Source organism: Myxine glutinosa, chromosome 6, assembly GCF_964187855.1.
Source record: "Myxine glutinosa chromosome 6, kmMyxGlut1.1, whole genome shotgun sequence".
Classification (NCBI taxonomy): domain Eukaryota; kingdom Metazoa; phylum Chordata; class Myxini; order Myxiniformes; family Myxinidae; genus Myxine; species Myxine glutinosa.
The window spans coordinates 155,624,168-155,644,942 of NC_136266.1; the positions used below are offsets into that span (position 1 = coordinate 155,624,168).

Consider the following 20,775-nt stretch of genomic DNA (forward strand, 5'->3'; position numbering starts at 1 on the left):
TCTGGATCCAGCAAAAGAGCGCAAGACCATCACGCTTCCTCCTCCATGTTTGACAGTTGGTGTCACACACTCAGGAACCATCCTTTCGCCTACTCGACAGCGTACAAAAACCCTGCGTGATGAACCAAAGATTTCAAATTTTGATTCAACGGTCCATAAGACCTTCTTCCAGTCTTCAGTAGTCCACTGACGGTGCTTCATGGCCCAGGCAAGCCTCTTTTTCTTATTTTGCCATCTTAGCAATGGCTTTCTTACTGCCACTCGATCTGTCAAACCTGCATCTCGAAGTCTTCTCTTCACAGTTGAAACTGAGACTTGCTTACTTCGACCAGTGTTAAGCTGTGCTTGAAGCTGTTGTCCTGTGAGCCGCCTATCACGCAAGCTGTTGACTCTCAGAAACTTGTCTTCTGATTCTGTTGTGGCTTTGGGTCTGCCAGACCTCTTCTTGTCAGAGTTTCCTCCAGTTTCCAAGTGCCTTTTGATGGTGTAGGAAACTGTGCAATTTACATTATTTTCCCGTTTTTGCTAACCGAAACTTTTTTTAAAACCTCGAGCAGTTTACTGCTTACCTTTGTACCATTTTAGGTTATTCACTGGACTTGAATTGCTTAAACTTCAATAAAAACTGGAAAAATTGAGGTGTTCTACAACTTTTCACCGGTAGTGTATGTAAAGTTCTTCTTCTTCTATTTAACGCTAAATAATACACATTTACATAGAGAGAATTGGGCCCCCCCCCACCCCATCCTGTAACCCCTAGAATGTAAGTTTTAAAATGTTTTCTCGCATCTCCATTTGCCAAGAGGATTCAAACTGCATGCGATATGATGCAATGGGTCCGGTGGCTGAGGGGGCGTGTGGCGTTGGAATTCCCATGTATGTGCTACGTGTAAATGTCTGCCTGACTCATAAGAGATTTTAACTGGAGACATATTTCTTGTGATTTGTGAGAGAAACATAACATAGCAATGAAAGCCCTTATTAGCCCATATGAAGTCCTATATGTGAAGCCAAATTACTCAACAAAATCTTCAATTGTTGTGAGCATCTGCCATGATTCTGTGTCTGTATCAGTTTTAAAAACACATCTCAATGCTGAAGCATCTATGGGAAGAGTCATGTTTCTTCCTTCAGGACAAATACCAAATATACCTGAACTCACGTAATTAAATCTATGCCTTTGTTTGTTTGAGATTGCATCTTTCAGCCTTACTCCATGCTTCTTGCATGCAGATAACATTGACTCCACAAGCTGCTGCTGCTGCTGCCATTTCACCAACATGCTTGTGTGAAGCAGCAACCTTGGGGGTAGTCAGGTGTGAGAGAGAAAAAGGTTAAAGGATCCCTACTCTTTTATAATACAACCGACACAGCGAACATGAAAAATAGGACCACCTGGATCAGGAGCAACAGTCAATGACGTCATAAAATCTCGCTGCTGATACAGCGCCCCCTGTAGTTTAGCGCAATAATTTTAAGTGTTTTAGGCCTGATTCCAACCCGTTAATGAGTGCAGATTTTGATGCGGTCAATAAAACTTCGTGAGACATCAGATATGAAGGTTGTAGGCACGTTTCATCAAAATTGTGTGTTTGGTTCAAGTGATAATGACTGAAGTGTTTGCGGACTCACTGACTGACTGACTGACTGACTGACTTACCCACAAAAACTGCTCGATCGCATAAGCTCACCGGACTAAAGGCAAGGTAAGCAAAAAACGATCACAAGGGTGTTTTAAAATAAAAATTCCAAGGCTCTTTCTTGTAACATGCTGACAGGTGAATTATAACTCACACTGTGACAGTGGAGCAGAGGAGGGAAAGTGGATATGGGCCTAATAAATGAGCTAAGTCAGATAATTTGTAACTAGAGAATGGGATTTGAGCTGCAGCAATGAAAGAGCGGAGTGGGTGGCTGGACTGGGCAGACATGTAAAGATAGTTCTACAGTAAGTAAAAGAGAGGGGCAAAGGAGCATTAAAAAAAAGAGTTGTCATTTTGGACCGAGGTAGGTTTACAACAAGGGAAGGCAGTAAAGTAAGGCATGCAATCTATTGGTGTTAAAGAGAGCTGGATGGATGAGAGGATAGGCAGAGCAAGACCCGATGAGACCAATGTGCCTGTGTTGGAATTGAAGCAGGCCCTGCACAGTGCACAGCAGTCTTGTTGCGAGATGCCGATGACATTCAATTCAGGGATTTGGACTCAAATGCACCGAGACGTGCAAAGCGGCATAAAATAATTTGGGAAGCAGAATGCAATCGCAATGCAAACACAACCTTTGCTGGTTACGAGGAGCTGGGCATTGCCAAGGAAGGACTTTGGCTGACAGAGTGTGTGCAGATGGCATTATGATTTATCTCGGTGACAGGCCATAAATCATGTGGTGAACATGATAACCTCATGGATATATGAGGCTGTTAAATTAACTATTAATTAACAAAAGGTATGGTTTTAGAATTTTTATCAGAAGAGGTTTTGAAAGACATCAAATTCCCAGCCTACATTATCCCAGCCTACATCAGCTGGGGACCTAGCCTTTGTCTAAAGAGACATACCCTGCAAGGCAGCAGGGGATTTGCAATCAGAGTTTCCTTCTCCTCGGTGGACTGCCTACCAAAGCTAAAGAGCTCCACCTACCCTGGTTGGATTGTTGAGTGTCACAGCAAGTCCTCACAATGTAGGGTCATGCACACTACACCTCTAGGGTACCAACCTACTCCGAGATCCTCCAGACATTTAGCCAGTGCCCTCAAGTACTGTTACCATGGTGCACCACCAGGAGGTAGTCTCAACGTCTTGGCAATGGAAGAGGCTATGTACCGGAAGGAGGGTTAACACACTCGGCCTTCTTTTCGCTCGCAAAGCTTTCCGGCAGCCGTAGGTAAAAGCAAAGAGTGGTAAACCACATCGCACCCTATTACAGCAATAGACGCGTACAGCTACCATGTGAAAAACAAACAAACAAAAACTAGAGCAATGTGACTGTGTCACCAATATGCCTCCGCATAGTCCCACAATGGGTAGATGCCCTTGTTCACTGTCCTAAAAATAAACAAGTTTGGTTTAAATCCCTTCAGCTGTTTTCAAGTATCACATTTTCACCAGCCATGACAGGTTTCACATCGATCGGTGAAGCAGTTTCAGAGAAGTAATTTTTTTAAATATCGGCTTTCAAGCTAATATGGCTGCCATACCACATGACATATGACCTTTAAAATGTACACTCTGCATATGTATGGGTAGGGGATCACGTTTGTGAAGTTTTGTGTTGATCGGATAAGGTTCGTTTTTCTATCCAAGATGGCTGCCAAACCACGTCACCTACGACATCATCATTATCAAACTATATGCAGCAATGATGTTAGATGATATTTGTAAAATTTCGCATTGATATGGTAAGTGGTTTCAGAGATATAATTATTTAATATTTTCCTTCAATCCAATATGGCTACCACACCATGTGACCAAAGATGTTTTCGTGATCATCTTTTAATCACCATGCCTAGTTAATGACACACGTAAAGTTTTGAGTCAATTGATTCGGTGGTTTGGGAGTAGATGTTTTTTTAAAGGTTTTAGGTTCAATCCAATATGGCTGCCAAACCACGTGACCTTTGATGTCATAAATTTAATATTTAAATACAAATGGGTCATAGATCATATACATGCAATTTCAGATATTGAGGATAAGGAATTTGATTAAAACATTTTTGGCTGGTATACCACTTCACCTATGATGTCATCATTATCATGCTTTTATTCCCAATTGGGAGTACTTCACAATGTGCCAAGTTTCAAAATTTTCCATTTAGCGGTTTCGGAGTTTTTTTTATATTTGCATTTAATCCAAGATGTCTGCCATACCACGCGACTTATCACATCACAATTATCATAAAAGCATTCTGCATGGGTGTCACTCCTATCCTGAAAGTTTCGTGTCAATCGGACATGTGGTTGCTGAGAAAAACGAGGTTTAGCCCATACGGATGGACGGACAGACGGACAACCCGAAAACATAATGCCTTTGGCCACCTTCAGGGGCGGAGGCATAAAAACACAAGCACCACAATCCTTGATAAATACAAAGAATGCTGCAGCAGTGTGTAAACAAATTGTGGATACAAAGCTCCAATGTGTACTTTTTGCAGGTAAAGTGGGGTTGGGGATGGTGTTTAGACAGGTTAATTAAGATATTGTGGAAAAGGGGGGGGGGGGGGGGGGAATGGTGGGGAGGAGGTATGGCAAAAGCAATACACACAGTGGTCCTATGTAAATGGTGCACTATTCAGCAAACCAGGGAAGAATAATCTGGTGAGCAAGTGTGCAGTCCTGTGAGCATTTACCTTATTGGCACAACTCCCCAGTCCCAGAAAAATTGGTGACTCCTGATAAGCAGGTAGCACCCCAAGGCCCCTTATGGAATGCCATATGCCTGGCTGTACCAAGTAATGCCAAACAGTGATGGTAAACAATTACAGACTAGAACGGCTCTCGGTAGAGCGCATACCTTCGCCAGGCTGAACAGTTTACATTTTTATCCCACTGATAGGTCGGATCTCGATTTGGACCTGAACCAAAATATAATCGGCTTGTCCTTGTCACGTACCCAACTCATCCACCTAGTTTTGTCACAAGTCGTCCACAACGTTTTGAAATATCCTGCTATACATGTATATCGTTTTTGGCCCGATCACTGGTAGGTTAAAGAATCACTTAAGAAATAAAAAAATTCTAGTATCCGGATCCAGATCTGGATCTTCACCAAAATTTAAACAATTAGTCCTTATCACACACCCAAACTCTCCACCAAATTTCATCCAAATCCACCCACAACGTTTTGAGATATCCTACACACAAACAAACAGACAGACAAACAAATGAAAAATCGGTCAGAGACCGAGGACTTGCCGGAATTTCCTTTTTTATCGGCCATTTTGAATAAATATGGTGGCCAAACCACGTGACCGATGACGTTGTCATTATTTGTTTTCTAAACTAATTTATTCCTCGATTATGCTTAAGAAATTTCATCCTGATCGGATGAAGTTTTGTACTTGTCGAATTATGACGTCATAATGGAGGCACCTATGGCATCATCATTAACATATTTTATTCCCCATGGAGAGTTCTTTACAATGAGCCATGTCTCAATTTTTTCTATTTAGCACTTTCGGAGATATAGAGGTGCAAAGTTTTTCGGTTTTTCCAAGATGGCGGCCGAACCACGTGACCGATGCCATCATCATTATTTTTTTCCTAAACGTATTTATTCCTAGATTATGCTCAATAAATTTCATCTTAATCGGATGAAGTTTTCTACTTGTCAAATTATGATGTCATAATGTTGGCACTTATGACATCATCATTAACATAATTATTTTATTCCCCATGGAGAGTTCTTTACAATGAGCCATGTCTCAATTTTTTCTATTCAACACTTTTAGAGATATAGAGGTGAATTTTTTTTCGGTTTTTCCAAGATGGCGGCCGAACCACGTCACTGATGACGTCATCATTATTTTTTTCTTCACCAGTTTATGCCCACATGGCGCTCAAGAAATTGCATCTTGATTGGATGAAGTTTTGTACTTGTCGAATTATTGAATTATGACATCATAATGGAGGCCTTGGGCCTAGAGAGTTAAAAATTGGGCACACTCTATTCCAGGGCAAGATAAATATGTGTGTAAAGTATGGCGATTCTATGTGCAACGATGTAGACGTAGTACTGCGCACAAACAGACAAACAGACAGACAGACAGACAAACAGACTAGAAATCGGTCAGAGACCGAGGACGTGCCGGAATTAAAAAATATGGCGGCCGAACCACGTGACCGATGACGTCATCATTATTTGTTTTTTAAACTAATATATTCCGAGATTATGCTCAAGAAATTTCATCTTGATCGGATGAAGTTTTGTACTTGTCGAATTATGACGTCATAATGGAGGCCTTGGGCCTAGGCCCTAGAGAGTTAATAATTGGGCACAGTCTATTCCAGGGCAACTACATTAAGCTCAATAAATTTTATCTTGATCGGATGAAGTTTTGTACTTGTCAAATTATGACGTCATAATGGAGGCACCTATGACATCATCATTAACATATTTTATTCCCCATGGAGAGTTCTTTATAATGAGCCATGTCTCAATTTTTTCTATTCAGCACTTTCGGAGATATAGAGGTGCAAAGTTTTTCAGTTTTTCCAAGATGGCGGTCGAACCACGTGACCGATGACGTCATCGTTATTTTTTTTCTCTACCAGTTTATTCCGACATGGTGCTCAATAAATTGCATCTTGATTGGATGAAGTTTTGTACTTGTCGAATTATCGAATTATGACGTCATAATGGAGGCCTTGGGCCTAGAGAGTTAAAAATTGGGCAGTCTATTCCAGGGCAAGGCAAATATGTGTGTAAAGTTTGGCGATTCTATGTGCAATGGTATATACGTAGTACTGCGTACAAACAACAGACAAACCAACCAACCAACATACTTGCCGGAATCCTTTCCGGCAAGTAACAAATAGACAAGGGGTGAAAACAAAACCTCCGTCTATCCACCTTCGGTGGGCAGATGTAAAAAGACAGTAAAGGAAGACAGACACCTCCAAGGCTGACTACTTAGTTTGTGCAGCCATACCGAACAGCCGGAATTGATGCCAAAAATAATAAAGACTGTACCTTCTTGAATGTGGAAGATCTCAACATCACCATGAGACAAAGCTTTGTTTGTATCAAAGCAAAAATGTGAAGAGGCCCCACAATCGACACAAACTAAGCTCCAGATGAACAGAAGAGATGTAAAAAGTGAGCTAGAGCAAAGAAGATAAGGAGACCATCTTCTGTTGCAAAGCATGATCCGTGCATGAGGAAAGGGGGATGCACAGACGGGGGAAACGCTTTGGGGAACAAATGGAAATTTCAGCTGATCCATGGGGCGACTCGTGGCAGAGTCGTTGGCCAACTGAAAGATGGCACTGCTAATCGAGGTGTCAGTCCTTAGTGCCTTTGACCGAAATAATGCAGGAATTCAAAAAAATGACCAAATAACAGGATCTCTCAAATGAAGTCCAGATAATTCTGAAGCCGAAAAGTGCCAAAATTGTACCATTTGGAGCAACTGGAGCGATAAATCGGAACCTCACTATCCTCGTGTGAATGCAAGCAAAAGTCTTATTAACTTTTTCCCATTGCTGCTTATCACTGCGCTGACTGCTTACTCCCAATATCAACAACCACACCGAGATTCCTCTCCTGTGTCACATGTCTCCTGTGCCAAGACCGCCCCTTGCATTTAGTCCTTGTTCCTGTTATTCTTGCCCATGTTTAGCAAACACTACTGTTCACAGACCTAGTCTACAGACCGCGTCCCCCGGTGGATGCCCCAAGACACAACCTTACCTGCGGGGCCATCTCAATGTACCCCTAAATTTCCGCGGGCCCTGTCCAGATGTTACAGGTGAGTGACATGGCTCGGTGGATTTCGCCCACATTCACGCAACACAAACCCCTTAACCACTCATTCTCATTTCAAAACTCATCACTACACAAAATAATTTCAATAACTTATTTCACCCCCCTGGCAGGACCATGGCATTGATGTCATATACATGTGTGCATTCCTCAACTAGGCAGCGGGGAGGTACCGCACAACTGAGATGGTGGGGGCGCTTTAGGCTGTGGTGCCCGCAGTCCCAAAACAAGTCAACCGACTTACAAGTTCATTGCCCCCCCCCCCCCTTTACCTCTTGGCCCCGTGACAGCCCAACAGCCCTTTCCGCCGTTACCCCACCAGTGAGGGTCTCCACACACCAGGCTCCATTGCCTCCTGCTGCCTCGCAGCTCCACGGGTCGCCGGGGGTCTCCTTTTCCCCACGGCGCCCAACCAGACCCTCCACCGATGAGCTCCAATTTCCAGATACCACTGGCTGCCAGGGGTAATTTCCACAGAGGGGGGCCGCAGGCATCGCTCCTCAGAGCCTGATCTGTACCTGCGGACACACACACCTTCCCCACCCACAAGATCCCAAAACACATTTCCTCCCCCGCTGCCATTCAATTCTCAACACATTTCCTTGGATGGTACAAAAAATGTTTCAAAAGTTGACATGGCCTGCTACATGTGAAATCCCCCAGTTCACATTAAACCAATACAATTCCAAAACACAATAATCACCACTCATCCATTTTCTCCAACCTCATGACCACATAGAAACACATCACCTCTACACATAAACAAACGCCACCCACAAGACTGTGGCACACATTCCATCCCCCTCACCGGCCATGTCATCACTCTCACCCGCCTCCCAAATACAAATTACATGTCCCAATTTACATAGCAAGTCCTGAAGCCTGGGACAGTAATCATCAAGGCCTTACCCCTACCTTGATGTACAGGAAACTTCCGGTTGGTCAAGTCCAAAGGTGCCACCCACCCTTCAAAATCCCAAAATTTCTCATTTGGGCCTACCAAATTGTCATCAAATTTCACTTTTCTCCCCACTATACTGGCAGGCATGTGGGTCTGCATCCAACGGTGATTATCACTACACAACTACATGTGGCTACGACAGCTCCGCACCTCGACCGTGCAAGGGTCATTGGGACAAGCCGAGCAGTCGAAACGCCAACATGGCCCATGAGTGTCCATAAGGGTGCGACCCACCATCCATCCTTCGGCCCCCCTGCAAGGAACACAGCTGCACCAGCCCCAGCTGGCCAATGTGGTGAGCACCTGCTGCCGCAAACACTACCGCACGCACAACCTCGGCCCTGGGGGAGACGGTCGCAGTGCGTGGCATTCCCCTCACGTCACCTATGCCGCCCTCATCCCCCAGTCCACGGAACTGCAGCTCCCCAGTGCCCACCCACACTTGACCACACCAAGGTCCAGTCGACAGCCATGCTCCACCAGAAGCCCCACCCAGAAGACATGGTCCACACACCTCGAACACCCATAGCACCACGTTGACTCCCAGACCCCCAACTCCATCCCCATGATCCCGCGTCCCAAATATCAGCACAGTCACCCCCACAACCAGTTGAAAGCTGTGTCCTGCTACCCTGTCAATTTTATCACAGCCTCCAACACTTTGGTCTACACACCTGGATCAATAATGGTGACACTGCTGTCAGTATCCACCATTTCTCTTCACAAAATTCACTCTTAAATTTACATCAAACCCTCAGATTACCCATGCCAAACATTTGTCACAATTCACTCATTTCACCAAAGAAAGATGCTTTGCTATACACATGCCAGCCGAGCATGGCCCATATGCTCGGCACGTTACACATTCCCGATCACATCCCCATGGCTCCCTTCCCAAACCGAGAGTCCATAAATCATAATGGAACATCTGTGGAAGGTCACTCTCACACTGTCACGTTCCACAGATGCCCCAATGGTTGTCCGGCAGGCTATCTCATTCCTGTCCATTCGGTTCGACCCGCGTCCATAGCCCAGCACAGCATGTCAGGTCACCACATGCCGGCTGTCGCAGAGTCTCAGGAGGAGGGTGTCAGGCCGCCTGCCCGGGTGGTCACTACATCAGGCCCAAGTTGGCCCTCCGCGGTGCCACCACCAAAGCGCGACCCACAACACCTCCCCCTAGTGGTCCTCAATATTTGCCATCCCAGGCTTGAGAAACCACCTCGGACCCCCCTGGAGGTCTTAACCCCCACCAGGGTCCGGTGACCCTGTCGGCCCGAGCCACATGCTCGGCCGGTGCCCCGACGGACAAGGGACGCCACACTCCACCAGACCCCCCGTGGAACCCAGGTCATACCTCGACACCCAAGGCTGGACCCACGTCCAAATCTCGCCAGCACAGCCCCCCAGCTGGCTGGCATCACCAAATTTTGAAAGAGGCAACTTTTACCCGAGGCCATCCCCAATGACCTCTCCTGGTCCAAATCCCACAGCCCGGGGACCAACTCCAACCAAAGCTGCTCCACATCAAATTCCCATTTTAATTTTATTTTAAATTTTCTTTTAACAATTTTTATCTCCTGCTCCAAACCGCAGCTGCAGGTAACAACTCCCTTAGGTTGTTCTGCCCCTCCCTGCAGCTGGTCCAAATTCCCTATGGGGACCAAATCTTCAGAGGCTCGATCTCCCGATCCTCCAAGGTCCAAATCCAGCCCGGAGTCAACACACTCCCCCAACTGGTCATTCAATTTCGGAGCCTCCGTTATCAACTCATAGTGCATGGTGAAGATCCCCTCGGTCACCTCAACCTCCTTCTCGGACCGACTCACCTCATCCCCCAAGCTCCTTTGGATCTGGTCAACCTCTACCTCCATGGGACTGTCCCAGGTCCCCAGCCACTGGATCAAATCATTCTCATCATCCCCATCAATAATTTGCGGCCCCGACAGGTCTTCCCCAATAAATACCTGGTCCGGCTACACCACACGGACCCCCAATAATGTTACCCCCTCTCGCTCTGAACCACCACCCTGGCACAGCAAGGATCCCAATTGCTCCCCTTGTTGATGTGTTGGGGCATCCACCCGGCCCCTATAGCCTTCCAGGTCTCCGTTTGCTTTATCAATTCGGGCATTTGTGGCACCAATCCTATCCTCCAACTTTTCCCCCATTCGGACAGCCTGGGCCATGCCCTCTTCTATTCTTAACACTAATTCTTCCCGTTTAAGTTCAATTTCCACCCCCACTGATTTTTCTATCTCCCCCATTTTAGTTTCTACTTTAACCTCAAATTCCCCCAGTCAGTCCGTAATTTGGTTTTGCACTCTCCCTTCTATGCCATCTATTCGTTCCCCCAGCTGCTGTGCCATTTCCCCAATTTTTCCTTCCAATTTCTCATCCATTTGCTCATTCATTCCCTCTATCTTCCCCTCCAATCCATCAATTTTACTTTCCATTCCTTCCATTTGCCCTTTCAATCCCTCCTTTAATCCATCAATTTGCCCCTCCAACTCTTCCTTTAGTCCTTCTATGTTGTTGGTTTGGGCATTGATTTTGTTCTCCAATTGCTCGTTCTGAGCATTCATTTCCCCTTTCAAATCATTAATTTGGTGACGCATTTCCTTAATCTCTCCCTTCAATTCATTCCTTTTGGAGTCCATTTTTCCATCCAACCCATCCATTTTATTTTTTCCAATCACGCGCCCTGAGCCTTCATGTCATTCCTTATTTCTTTCATGTTGTTATTCAATTGCTCGTTCATTTGCATCATAAATTTCATTAAGACCTGGCCATCGTTCGGCGCCGTCCCTGCGGCGGGGGAAGTTCCACCACTACTCTCTACCCCCACTACCTCCGACTCACTCCCTAAACTGACAGAAGCCTCGCTACACACCTCCATTTCACAGACCTCCGACATCCGCTTTGAGGAAGGTCATTTCCCGCGCGCGTATCTATCTATAATTCCAGCAATCTCTGTGTGTCTGTGTGTCTGTGTGTCTGTGTGTCTGTGACCGCTGTTTCTCGACAACCACGGGTCCGATATACTTGAAACTTGCCAGGTATATTGCTGGGGACCCGAGGATGTGCCTTTTCAAGGTTTTAAATTAATCGGAGAAGTACTTACCGAGCTATGTCCAAAAAACGCTTCAACCAATCAGAGAGCAGCGAGCTATCACGTGTGCCGAACGTGGCGATCAGACTCTGCCTCGGACGGCACATTTGACAGCGTATTCATTTATTTCACGTTGGAAAACTATGTTGCCGTTAAACTATGTTTTAAAACGAATTCAAACTGCGATTAAATTAAAACGATTCATCGTAACTGCGATTTGCGAACTTCCGGACAGTGAAGACTTCACTTCCGGCAGCCAATCACAGAACGCTTTGTTGCGTAGGCGTGGCCGATGTGAGACGAGCGGAGCTGAGCGCGTTACGAGCTGACCGCCATTACGGTACGTAATTCGATTTCTTATGCGCATTATTTCTCCCAATTCAGTCAGAGCGAAGGGCGGAAGCGAAGAGCGTTGTTTTTTTTGTTTACGGGCGTACGGGCGGGGTAGAGCGTACGGGTAGCGTTTTTTTTTTTTTTTGGCAAGGAACGGGCACCCACGTACGGGCAATGCCCTAGTTTATTTTAATTCCAAAAGTAAAATTTAAATTTTCCGAAGACGCAATATCGCGCCCAATATGCCCAATCGACTATACAAATTTATCCGCCTCGACTATGAAAATTTCCGTTCCAAATGCTGGGTGGGATTTTTAACCCAGCCGGCGACTCGCTACCTCCGAACAAAAAAAATTGGCCGCTAGGTTCGAATCCCTACTGCCTGACACCAATTGTCATGCGGCCGCCTTTGATTAAAATCAGGTGGTCACGGAAGCCGATCGCGAAGGCCTTAGCTCTCGAAGCGAAACTCAATGGCGGACTCCAAAAACAAAAGCTACACCAAAGCGCGCGGGATGGAGGGGGGCGCGAGACCCCTGCAGTCTTACCTGTTAAATCAACCACACGGAAACTGCGTTCAGATATATACACAGAAAATAATATAAGGGTATATTCGCAAGGATGGTGGGAGAGGAAAAGCAGGCGCCGGTAATAAATATCCTAATCGGGATGTCCCCACACACAGATTTCGGATACGAGACGAGGGAATATGAATTAAGGAAAAGAACACGTTGTGTAATTGTGAATGTGGTGCGTCCTTATCTGTCCTGTCGTCTTGCGTCTCTACGCGGCTCCAAACTCCGGCGTGGAGGAACCCTCCGCTCCAGCACCACAGCACCGCGAAGGCCCGAGCCAACGCCCACTCCAGGCTCCTCGTCGACCGCCCACGAGGTCCGTGCACCACTCTAAGCTCCAGAAGCGCCGATCGCACACGAGGCTCCAAAGCACCAAAAGCACCGCTCCAAGCACCACGCAGATGGCGAGCCAACGACCACCATGACCTCTCAAGACCAAGAGGAAAAGTGCAGAGAGCACAAGACAGCCAGAGAGGGACGTGCAAGAGGGCTAGAGGGACATGCACAAGAGAGTTCAAGCTGCCAGAGGAAGCTGCGCAAGCAAGAAGAGAGAAAATGGCGTTCGACGCGCCCTCATATAACCTGTGGCAGTGACGTCAGCCTTGGCGCGCCACCAACCAGCGACTTCCACCGAACCTTCCAGCTTCGCGCCTCCCGCACTCGTTGGCTGGAGGTTCGTGCCTACCGCGCCAACCAATCACTCATTCCCTGTAGCGTGGTGGTAACTCGTGTCACGCTATGGTGCTAGGCCTGCCGGAGGTGTAGCTGACTGTGGCCCATGCGGCGGTGCCCCGGACTGGCCTCTTGCCTGTTTTCTTCCGAAGTCCTTGTCAGGGAAGGGAATTATTTAATGTTGCGCTAAGGACCTGTCTAAGTGTTTAAATGAGTGCAATGCCATAAGGGACAAAGGTTTGATTACCAGGTGTGACACACAGGGGCTGTTATCTTTAATCCCTACACTATCTAACACTCGAACATCCTGGTATGTTCACAAGCAGACATCTTAACCCGACAAACCGGACTAACATATAACTTATTACAAGGTAGATTCCCTATCGCGACAGTCGAAGCATGTTACCTATTCAGATCTACCTGACTCTAGATATTGCTTTACCCTACCGACATAACACTATTTTTTGTGTAATTTACATAACGTGATGCTTGATTAAGGCACATTAAACGTGACGCTTGATTATCAGGAGTTCTGACGTACCATGCATTCTGACAGGCATGATTAAACCTCACTATTATTCGTCATGTGATTCGATTTTTCGGGGTCCCACATCGTGAACAACACTTGACCCAAAACAAAGTCAATGGAAATCTGACAGAACAAACCCGTGCAGTACTCAGGAAATCCAGGAAAGGGACACTGAAAAAAAGGACACTCAGGAAGGGACCGCTCCAAAAAACGAGGGTACACTTTTCAAGAGTTTCCTTTACGTATTGAGCAATCGTATCGGCAGTCTCATTAGGTGTGTTCCGGACCTCTATCAATTGTGACTGCAAACCACCATTATTCCAGCAAATTACTGAATTGTTACTGGAAATATTGTGCTTGGCCGAGTCCACATGAGTTTGTAAAACAATAGCACCTTTACCTGCCACAGAGACATACGCACCAGCTCTACATACCAAGCACTCGGCTTCCCATTATTTTCGTCCACTTCTAAAACATGGGAATTTTGTCTTGAGTTTTGCAGCGAATTTACACTTTTGTTTTGGCATTGGTTGGCGGTAGTAAAATAAAACATCAAATAAAGGGCTTTTGAAGAAAAATCAAACAAGTGTGCATGATAAGACTCAGAAAAGACACTGAATCGCGGACTGAGCATGCCACTGGACTCTCTAACAGTGAGGTTGGACAGGAAGTCCCGGACATTTGTATATATTTTCAAACCCCAGCTGGATGGAGATTAAAGGACCGAAAAAACGGACGTATGGTAAGCCTAGCTATCACCTTAACATTGTATATTTTCAAAAATGCAACAACTGTCACGAAAAAAGTAATTGACACTGCTGTCAACTGTATTGCAATGGGTTACAAACAGCGGTTGATAAGGAAGGGGTGGCTTTGCAAGCGATTAGCGATGTATAGAGCGATTCTTAGGAATGAAGATCAGCGATGGTGTTTTTGAGCAGGCCGAAACAAATGACGATTAAGACCCTGGCAAGGGAGAGTGGGCTGACCAGGATAAAGCCGGTTTTTGTTATAATTTAATAGGTACATTAATTATCTTCAAAATGGGGTCTTTAAATGAACCCAAATACCCAATTTTCATTTATGCATTCCCTTGGAGTTCCCTTAGTATGCATGCAAAGTTTCAGGCTACTAGGTTTCATGGTTTTGGATTTATGGGGGATACAAATACACATGCACAGACATTTATTATTATAAGAAGACAAAGTGGTAGTCAGTAATTTGAATGTGTGTTTGAATGTGCACTATACAGAGGGTGGTTGGTTGTAATAAATTGCTAGGGTTTGAAGTTAAGGAAACATGCACATAGCCTCCTGTCATGTTATCAGGTTGGGTCTGGCTGTCCTTAGAGATACAGACGGGAGGAATGATGGTTATTTCCTGAGGGACGGGGTTTGTCGCCCCCGCAAGGGAGGAGTTTGGGTCGTCTCATGAGTGGATGTGTGGTTTGGAGAGTGAGGGGAGGAGCATGAGGCTCTCGGGTTCGGACTCTCACAAGAGGGAGGGATTTTGGAGATCGAGAGACAGAGAGAGCGGAAAAGTTTGCATCACCTGAGGAGACATGCTCTTTGTCCGTCTACCTGCTTGTCGTCCTGCTTACGTTCCTGCTCCATCATCTGCTCCCCGTTTTGTCTGCCTGCTGCCTGTTTATCTGTTTGTTGTCCTGTCTCACCTACCTCAACACCTGTTTCATCGCCTCCCTGCTTTGTGGCTGCTTCAGCACCACTTCCTTCGTCTCCACAGCAGAACTAAGGCCTACCAGGTTGCTCGTTTCCCCTCCCCATCTGTGATTGAGTCTGGCATAAGATGCCTTTGGTTTCTTTAGAGTTTAACCTCATTGTAGATAATTATTTATTTAATCGTTGAGTCCCCATTTTCTTCCCTTCCTTAAACCCGCCGTCATACCTCCGTCGAGTCAACCTTCCCCTATTGGTTTTGTTCAGGAAATAATCCCTGTTTGTTTTAAAAGAAATAAGAGCCTTGTGTACTCCTTGTGATTCCCGTGTGCACAAAACCGTCATTAATCTGATGTGTCCAAGGGAGTAACAACCGGTTCGGTCCATCCGTCCAGTGGTCCGTGTTAACACACACAATATATATATATATATATATATATATATATATATATATATATATATATATATATATATATATATATATATATATATAAAGTAGTAAAGTATGTTTGTTTGTCCTCTTATAACTCGAGAACTACTCATCGCAGAGCAAAACCAAAGGCATATTCGGAATCAGTACGTCTCAGAGAAACTACAGCACACCTTAAATGTTTTTAAAAAGCTTCGGGTTTTAAAATTATGATATCAGCATATTTCGTAATGTTAATTTTTCAACTTCATCCGATTGACATGGGACCAATGCCATTTGACAGGGAATAAAAAATAAATGCTACATTCAATTGATGACAATGACTTCCGACTTCCACGCATTTTCTGATCGATTTTTCTGATTCTCAATTCTCTGATTTTACATGCTGCAGTTTCTCAATGAAATTTCACTTCATGATTTTCTATTTTCTTCTTTTTCATGAGGATTTTCGATTTTCTGCTTTTAGATGACCATTCATTCATTCATTCAGATGACCCACGCCCAATTCCACGCAGTTTCTGATCAAAATCTCTGAAATGCCCCGAAAAAGGAAGAGCTGCATTGGTCCGAAGACAGCTTCAGCTAAGCAAAAACAGACTGAAAGACAACAGGAGATCGAAGAGGAGCGATCAACTAGGCTCAATGAACAGGCTCATCGGCAACAACAACAGCGAGTAAATGAGACACAAGATAGGCGATCGACCAGGTTTAATGAACAGGCTCATCGGCAAACAACAGCGAGTAAATGAGACACAAGATGAGCGATCGACCAGGCTTCATGAACAGGCTCATCGGAAACAACAACAGCGAGTAAATGAGACACAAGATGAGCGTTCGACCAGGCTTAATGAAAAGGCACATCGGCAACAACAACTTGCACCGCAAGTTTGATGCACCGTGCAGGACTGAAAATGTACGTGCCACGATTGATACATGGTTTATTAGAGGATGACTCGGATCGGCGTTTACAATTTTGCGAAGCCATCCTGAACGAGGAACAAGAGGGTGACAGCATTCTGCGCAAAATCGTGTGGTCCGATGAAGCAAACTTTAAGCTATCGGGTGCCGTTAATCGGCACAATTGTGTGTACTACGCAACTGAAAACCCTAAAGTCACGATTGAGCAACAGCTCAATCAACCTGGGGTGACAGTGTGGGCTGGCCTGTCCTGCAAAGGTGTCGTTGGACCTATCATTCTGCACAGGACTGTCGATCAACACGTGTATCTGAACATGCTGACGGATACAATCATACGACAGGTACGCGAACAACAGCAGCAGGACGACTTCTACTTTCAGCAGGATGGGGCGCCACCGCACTTCGCACTCACTGTGCGTGCGCTACTTGACAAAGAATTTCCCAACAGGTGGATTGGACGTCGGGGAGCCGTTGACTGGCCACCACGTTCGCCGGATCTCACCCCTATGGACTTCTTTTTCTGGGGATGTGTAAAAGACAGGGTTTTCACACGCAAGCCACGTTCTGTTGATGCCATGATTCAGTTCATACGGGAGGCTTGCCAGGAAATTGATGCTGATAAAGACCTTTGTGCCAGAGTGTGCATGGGTGTCCACACTCGACTAGTGGAGTGTGTGAATGCCGGGGGCAAACAGTTTGAACATTTGAGGGATTAATATGTTTATTATTGATATGTTTATTACCTTCGCAAAAGCGGAAGGTTATGTTTTGATCGCTGTGTATTTATTTGTATGTCTGTGTGTGTGTGTGTGTGTGTGTGTATGTTATTCGCATAACTCAAAAAGTATTCAACCGAATTGCATGAAATTTGGTGGGATGATTGGTTATTATACGGGACACATTTGATTAGATTTTGGGAGCAATCGGGTCAAAGGTCAAGGTCAAGGTCACGAAAAGGTCAAAATCGTATTTTTACCAAGTACAGAACAGTAGCTGCGGCGAAGGTATGCGCTCTACCGAGTGCCCGTTCTAGTTATTGATATGTTGTTATTGATATGCTTGTATAATCAATAAAATACGTTTTGTGCACACGTTTTGTTTTTCATTACTGTATACCTACTTTTGCAGCCCCCTTTATACCTGTACATAAATACATTATACATATATACAGTATATATATATATATATTTATATTTTAAAAAAAGTAAATAAACAAGCAATATATATATATATAAATAACATTTATACACATATGTGTTGTGGAGCAGAATTACATATTTGGATATTTAGAAATAATAGTTTTTTTCATGATACACTGCAGTACATTCGATGTGACTGATGTCATGTGACTACATATACACAAGTGTGGAAAATCTCTAATTCATGATCTTCCGATATCGCGATATTTTTCAGATCGAATAAACATGATCTATACGGTTTAAACCAGGATTGCTGGGACTCTGTTTATGGTTTCAATCACTGTTTCAACCAACGATCAAACGCATACATTGTATCTGTAATCTGAGAGATTATATAAACATTTACCAGTTACCAAGCACTTTGTTGCTATTTAATGAATTTTTTTTTAATGCTATTTAACATCTAAAATCATGGAAGGGTGACATTCCAGAGGGTAAAAAGGCAACATACTGACAGTGGTACAGAACACAGTAAAATGAAAGGAAGAGGGTTGGATGGGGTATATGGGGTTAATGGGGATAGAAGACATCAGAGGTAGTAAAAGTCACAATGCATTTCAAAAATAATTACCTGGTGTGTTACTTTAAAACTTTGTCAGCAAGACAATCTGTCTAAAATACAAAACTTTGCAATGAAACGTGTATACTGTGTGACAACGCATAACATGAAGTATATTTTGAGAAATTACCTCATTTTTATAACCAAACAAATAATTGGTAACTTAAAATTGAAGCAAGCAACCAAAATATTTGATGTAAACATAGATAAATTAACCTGTTGCTCGACAGGAGCTGTTGTCGGAAGAAAGACACTGTGTTGCAGAAGGCCAACACGCATGCATCGTGGTGGCCTCAGTTGTTCCTTTTGGGCCCCAAGCTTGTAAGCAAGGATCTCAAAGCCACCTGCTTTAGCAAGTTTTTGTGCCCCTTCCGAGACCTGCAGAACCCTGTAATGAGGGAAAGATCAATTACCTGATGCTCTCGTGTCTTTTTCTTATGTACATAACAAATTAGCACCTGCTGAAACAAGATTTAAAACATGAGGGTGTGTTGAAAAGTAATGCCCCCTATTCTTTTTCTCCAAAACAGGGGCATATTTACAGACTTCGCATTTAATATGGAATTTTTTTTTTTCTTGACTTGGGTTTACTTTCTTAACCCAGTATATCAATCTGGTGAGTTTCTTTTACACTTTGGTGATTTATTTGTTAAAAGAACCATGTCACTGATTGTCTGTCGCAGCAAGAAGTCAACAACAGGATTATATCACAGGTGGCGTGGCAAAATGTACGGGCAGGTGCATTTGATGATTGGCTTCACAGTCGGGTATACAAGGGTTGTTGCGTTCTGTATTAGTGGAAACAACTGCTGCACGTCTCCAAAAGTTATTGCCGCTTCCTCTGGAGATGGTCCGTCAACTCGACAATGCTGTTTGTCATGGAGTGGTGGCTTTACGAAATTACGGCATGAAACAGTGTGCTATTGCTCGGCAGTATGGCATCACTCAAGGTCAGGTGTCAAAGATCCTGAAACGAAATGCTCAAAGGGGTGCCCCTACTCCAATACCGAGGCCAGGACGTCCCCACAAAACCACAAGGAGGGATGATCGCCAGCTGCACCGGTTAGTCCGCAATGGCCGTACCAAGTCAGCTAATCGGCTGAGGGCTGAGTGGCAGCAACTGACAAATGTGCCTTTATCCAGAAGGCTAGTCAACCAACGACTGGTTCAAGCAGGCCATCGTGCCAGGCGTCCCCTGAGAAAGCCACGCCTGACCAGACAACACTGCCAGCGCCGATTGCAGTGGGCCAGAGAGCACCGTCAATGGCAGCCAGGACACTGGAATCACGTGATCTTCAGTGACGAGTCTAGATTTCTGGTCTATCGTCAAGATGGCCGCGTCCGAGTGCGCAGACAAGTGCATGAAGCCTACAACAAAGATTGTATAGTGCCAAGAGTCCAAGCTGGAGGTGGTGGGGTGACCGTTTGGGCTGCTTTTCATGCAGGGGGCAAAACTGACCTGGTTGTTCTGAATGGAAACCTGAACCAGTTCAAGTACATGGCCATTCTGGAAGAAACATTTCTTCCATTTGCTCGTGCAGCCTTTCGAGGAAACTTTGTCTTCCAAGATGACAATGCACAGCCTCATCGTGCTCGCATGATCCAACACTTTCTTGCTGACCGTGGTGTAGAGCATATGGAGTGGCCTGCCATGTCCCCGGATATGAATCCGATAGAGAACTTGTGGGCAGAATTAACGCGTCAAATCGACCACTTGGACCAGCAGCCGACCACTGTGCGTGAATTGCAGCAGGCTATTGTCACTGCATGGCAAGCGATTCCTGACCAAACCTTGGCAAATCTCGTGAACAGCATGCCTCAATGTGTACGTGCTCTCCTGAATGCTCGTGGTGGTTACACGAAGTACTCAACTGTAATTTTACTGTCCGTAATCCCAGTCGTAATTTAACTTTTGGTTTTGTTAAAAAAAATTTTGGCTAATGTGCAAAATAAAGAGATACTTCTGGAAAACGTACAGAAGTTTAACACAGTACTGTCCATCAATTGAGTTCGATATCAGTTTACATCACTTTCAAGGATCAATTTATTTGTTTTGAAATGTCAAATGTGTTTTTTGTTTCTTTTATAATAATAATAATAATTCATTTATTTTGTATAGCGCTTTTCCAGAAGCCCAAAGGCGCTTTGACAGAGTGGAAAACATAATGCATAACAATACATGAAAACAACAATTGCAAAAAGACAAGAATCAATAGGGAAATATTGAAAGCAAAAGGAGGGAGAAGGAGAAGAGATAGTCAGGGGTTAAATGCTGTGGGTTGAATGTTGAATGCAGTGTTGAACAGGTGCGTCTTTAGTGATGTTTTGAATG

At 44.7% G+C, this 20,775-nt stretch overlaps 1 protein-coding gene across 5 annotated transcripts in view; it reads right to left on the minus strand.

Annotated features, from left to right (window-relative positions):
- Nucleotides 1–20,775, minus strand: part of UPB1 (beta-ureidopropionase 1) — an 85,739-nt gene that overhangs the window by 53,575 nt on the left and 11,389 nt on the right. For all 5 annotated transcript variants that reach the window (XR_010984775.2, XR_010984774.2, XM_068118811.2 and 2 more), the window contains exons 2-3: nucleotides 18,660–18,831; nucleotides 1,214–1,301 (exon numbers count right to left, since the gene is read on the minus strand). Coding sequence is in view for 3 of the 5 variants with exons in the window: in XM_068118811.2 (XP_067974912.2) it covers nucleotides 1,214–1,301; nucleotides 18,660–18,831 (260 nt within the window). In the remaining 2 variants the exon portion in view is untranslated. The remainder of the gene's footprint in view (nucleotides 1–1,213; nucleotides 1,302–18,659; nucleotides 18,832–20,775) is intronic.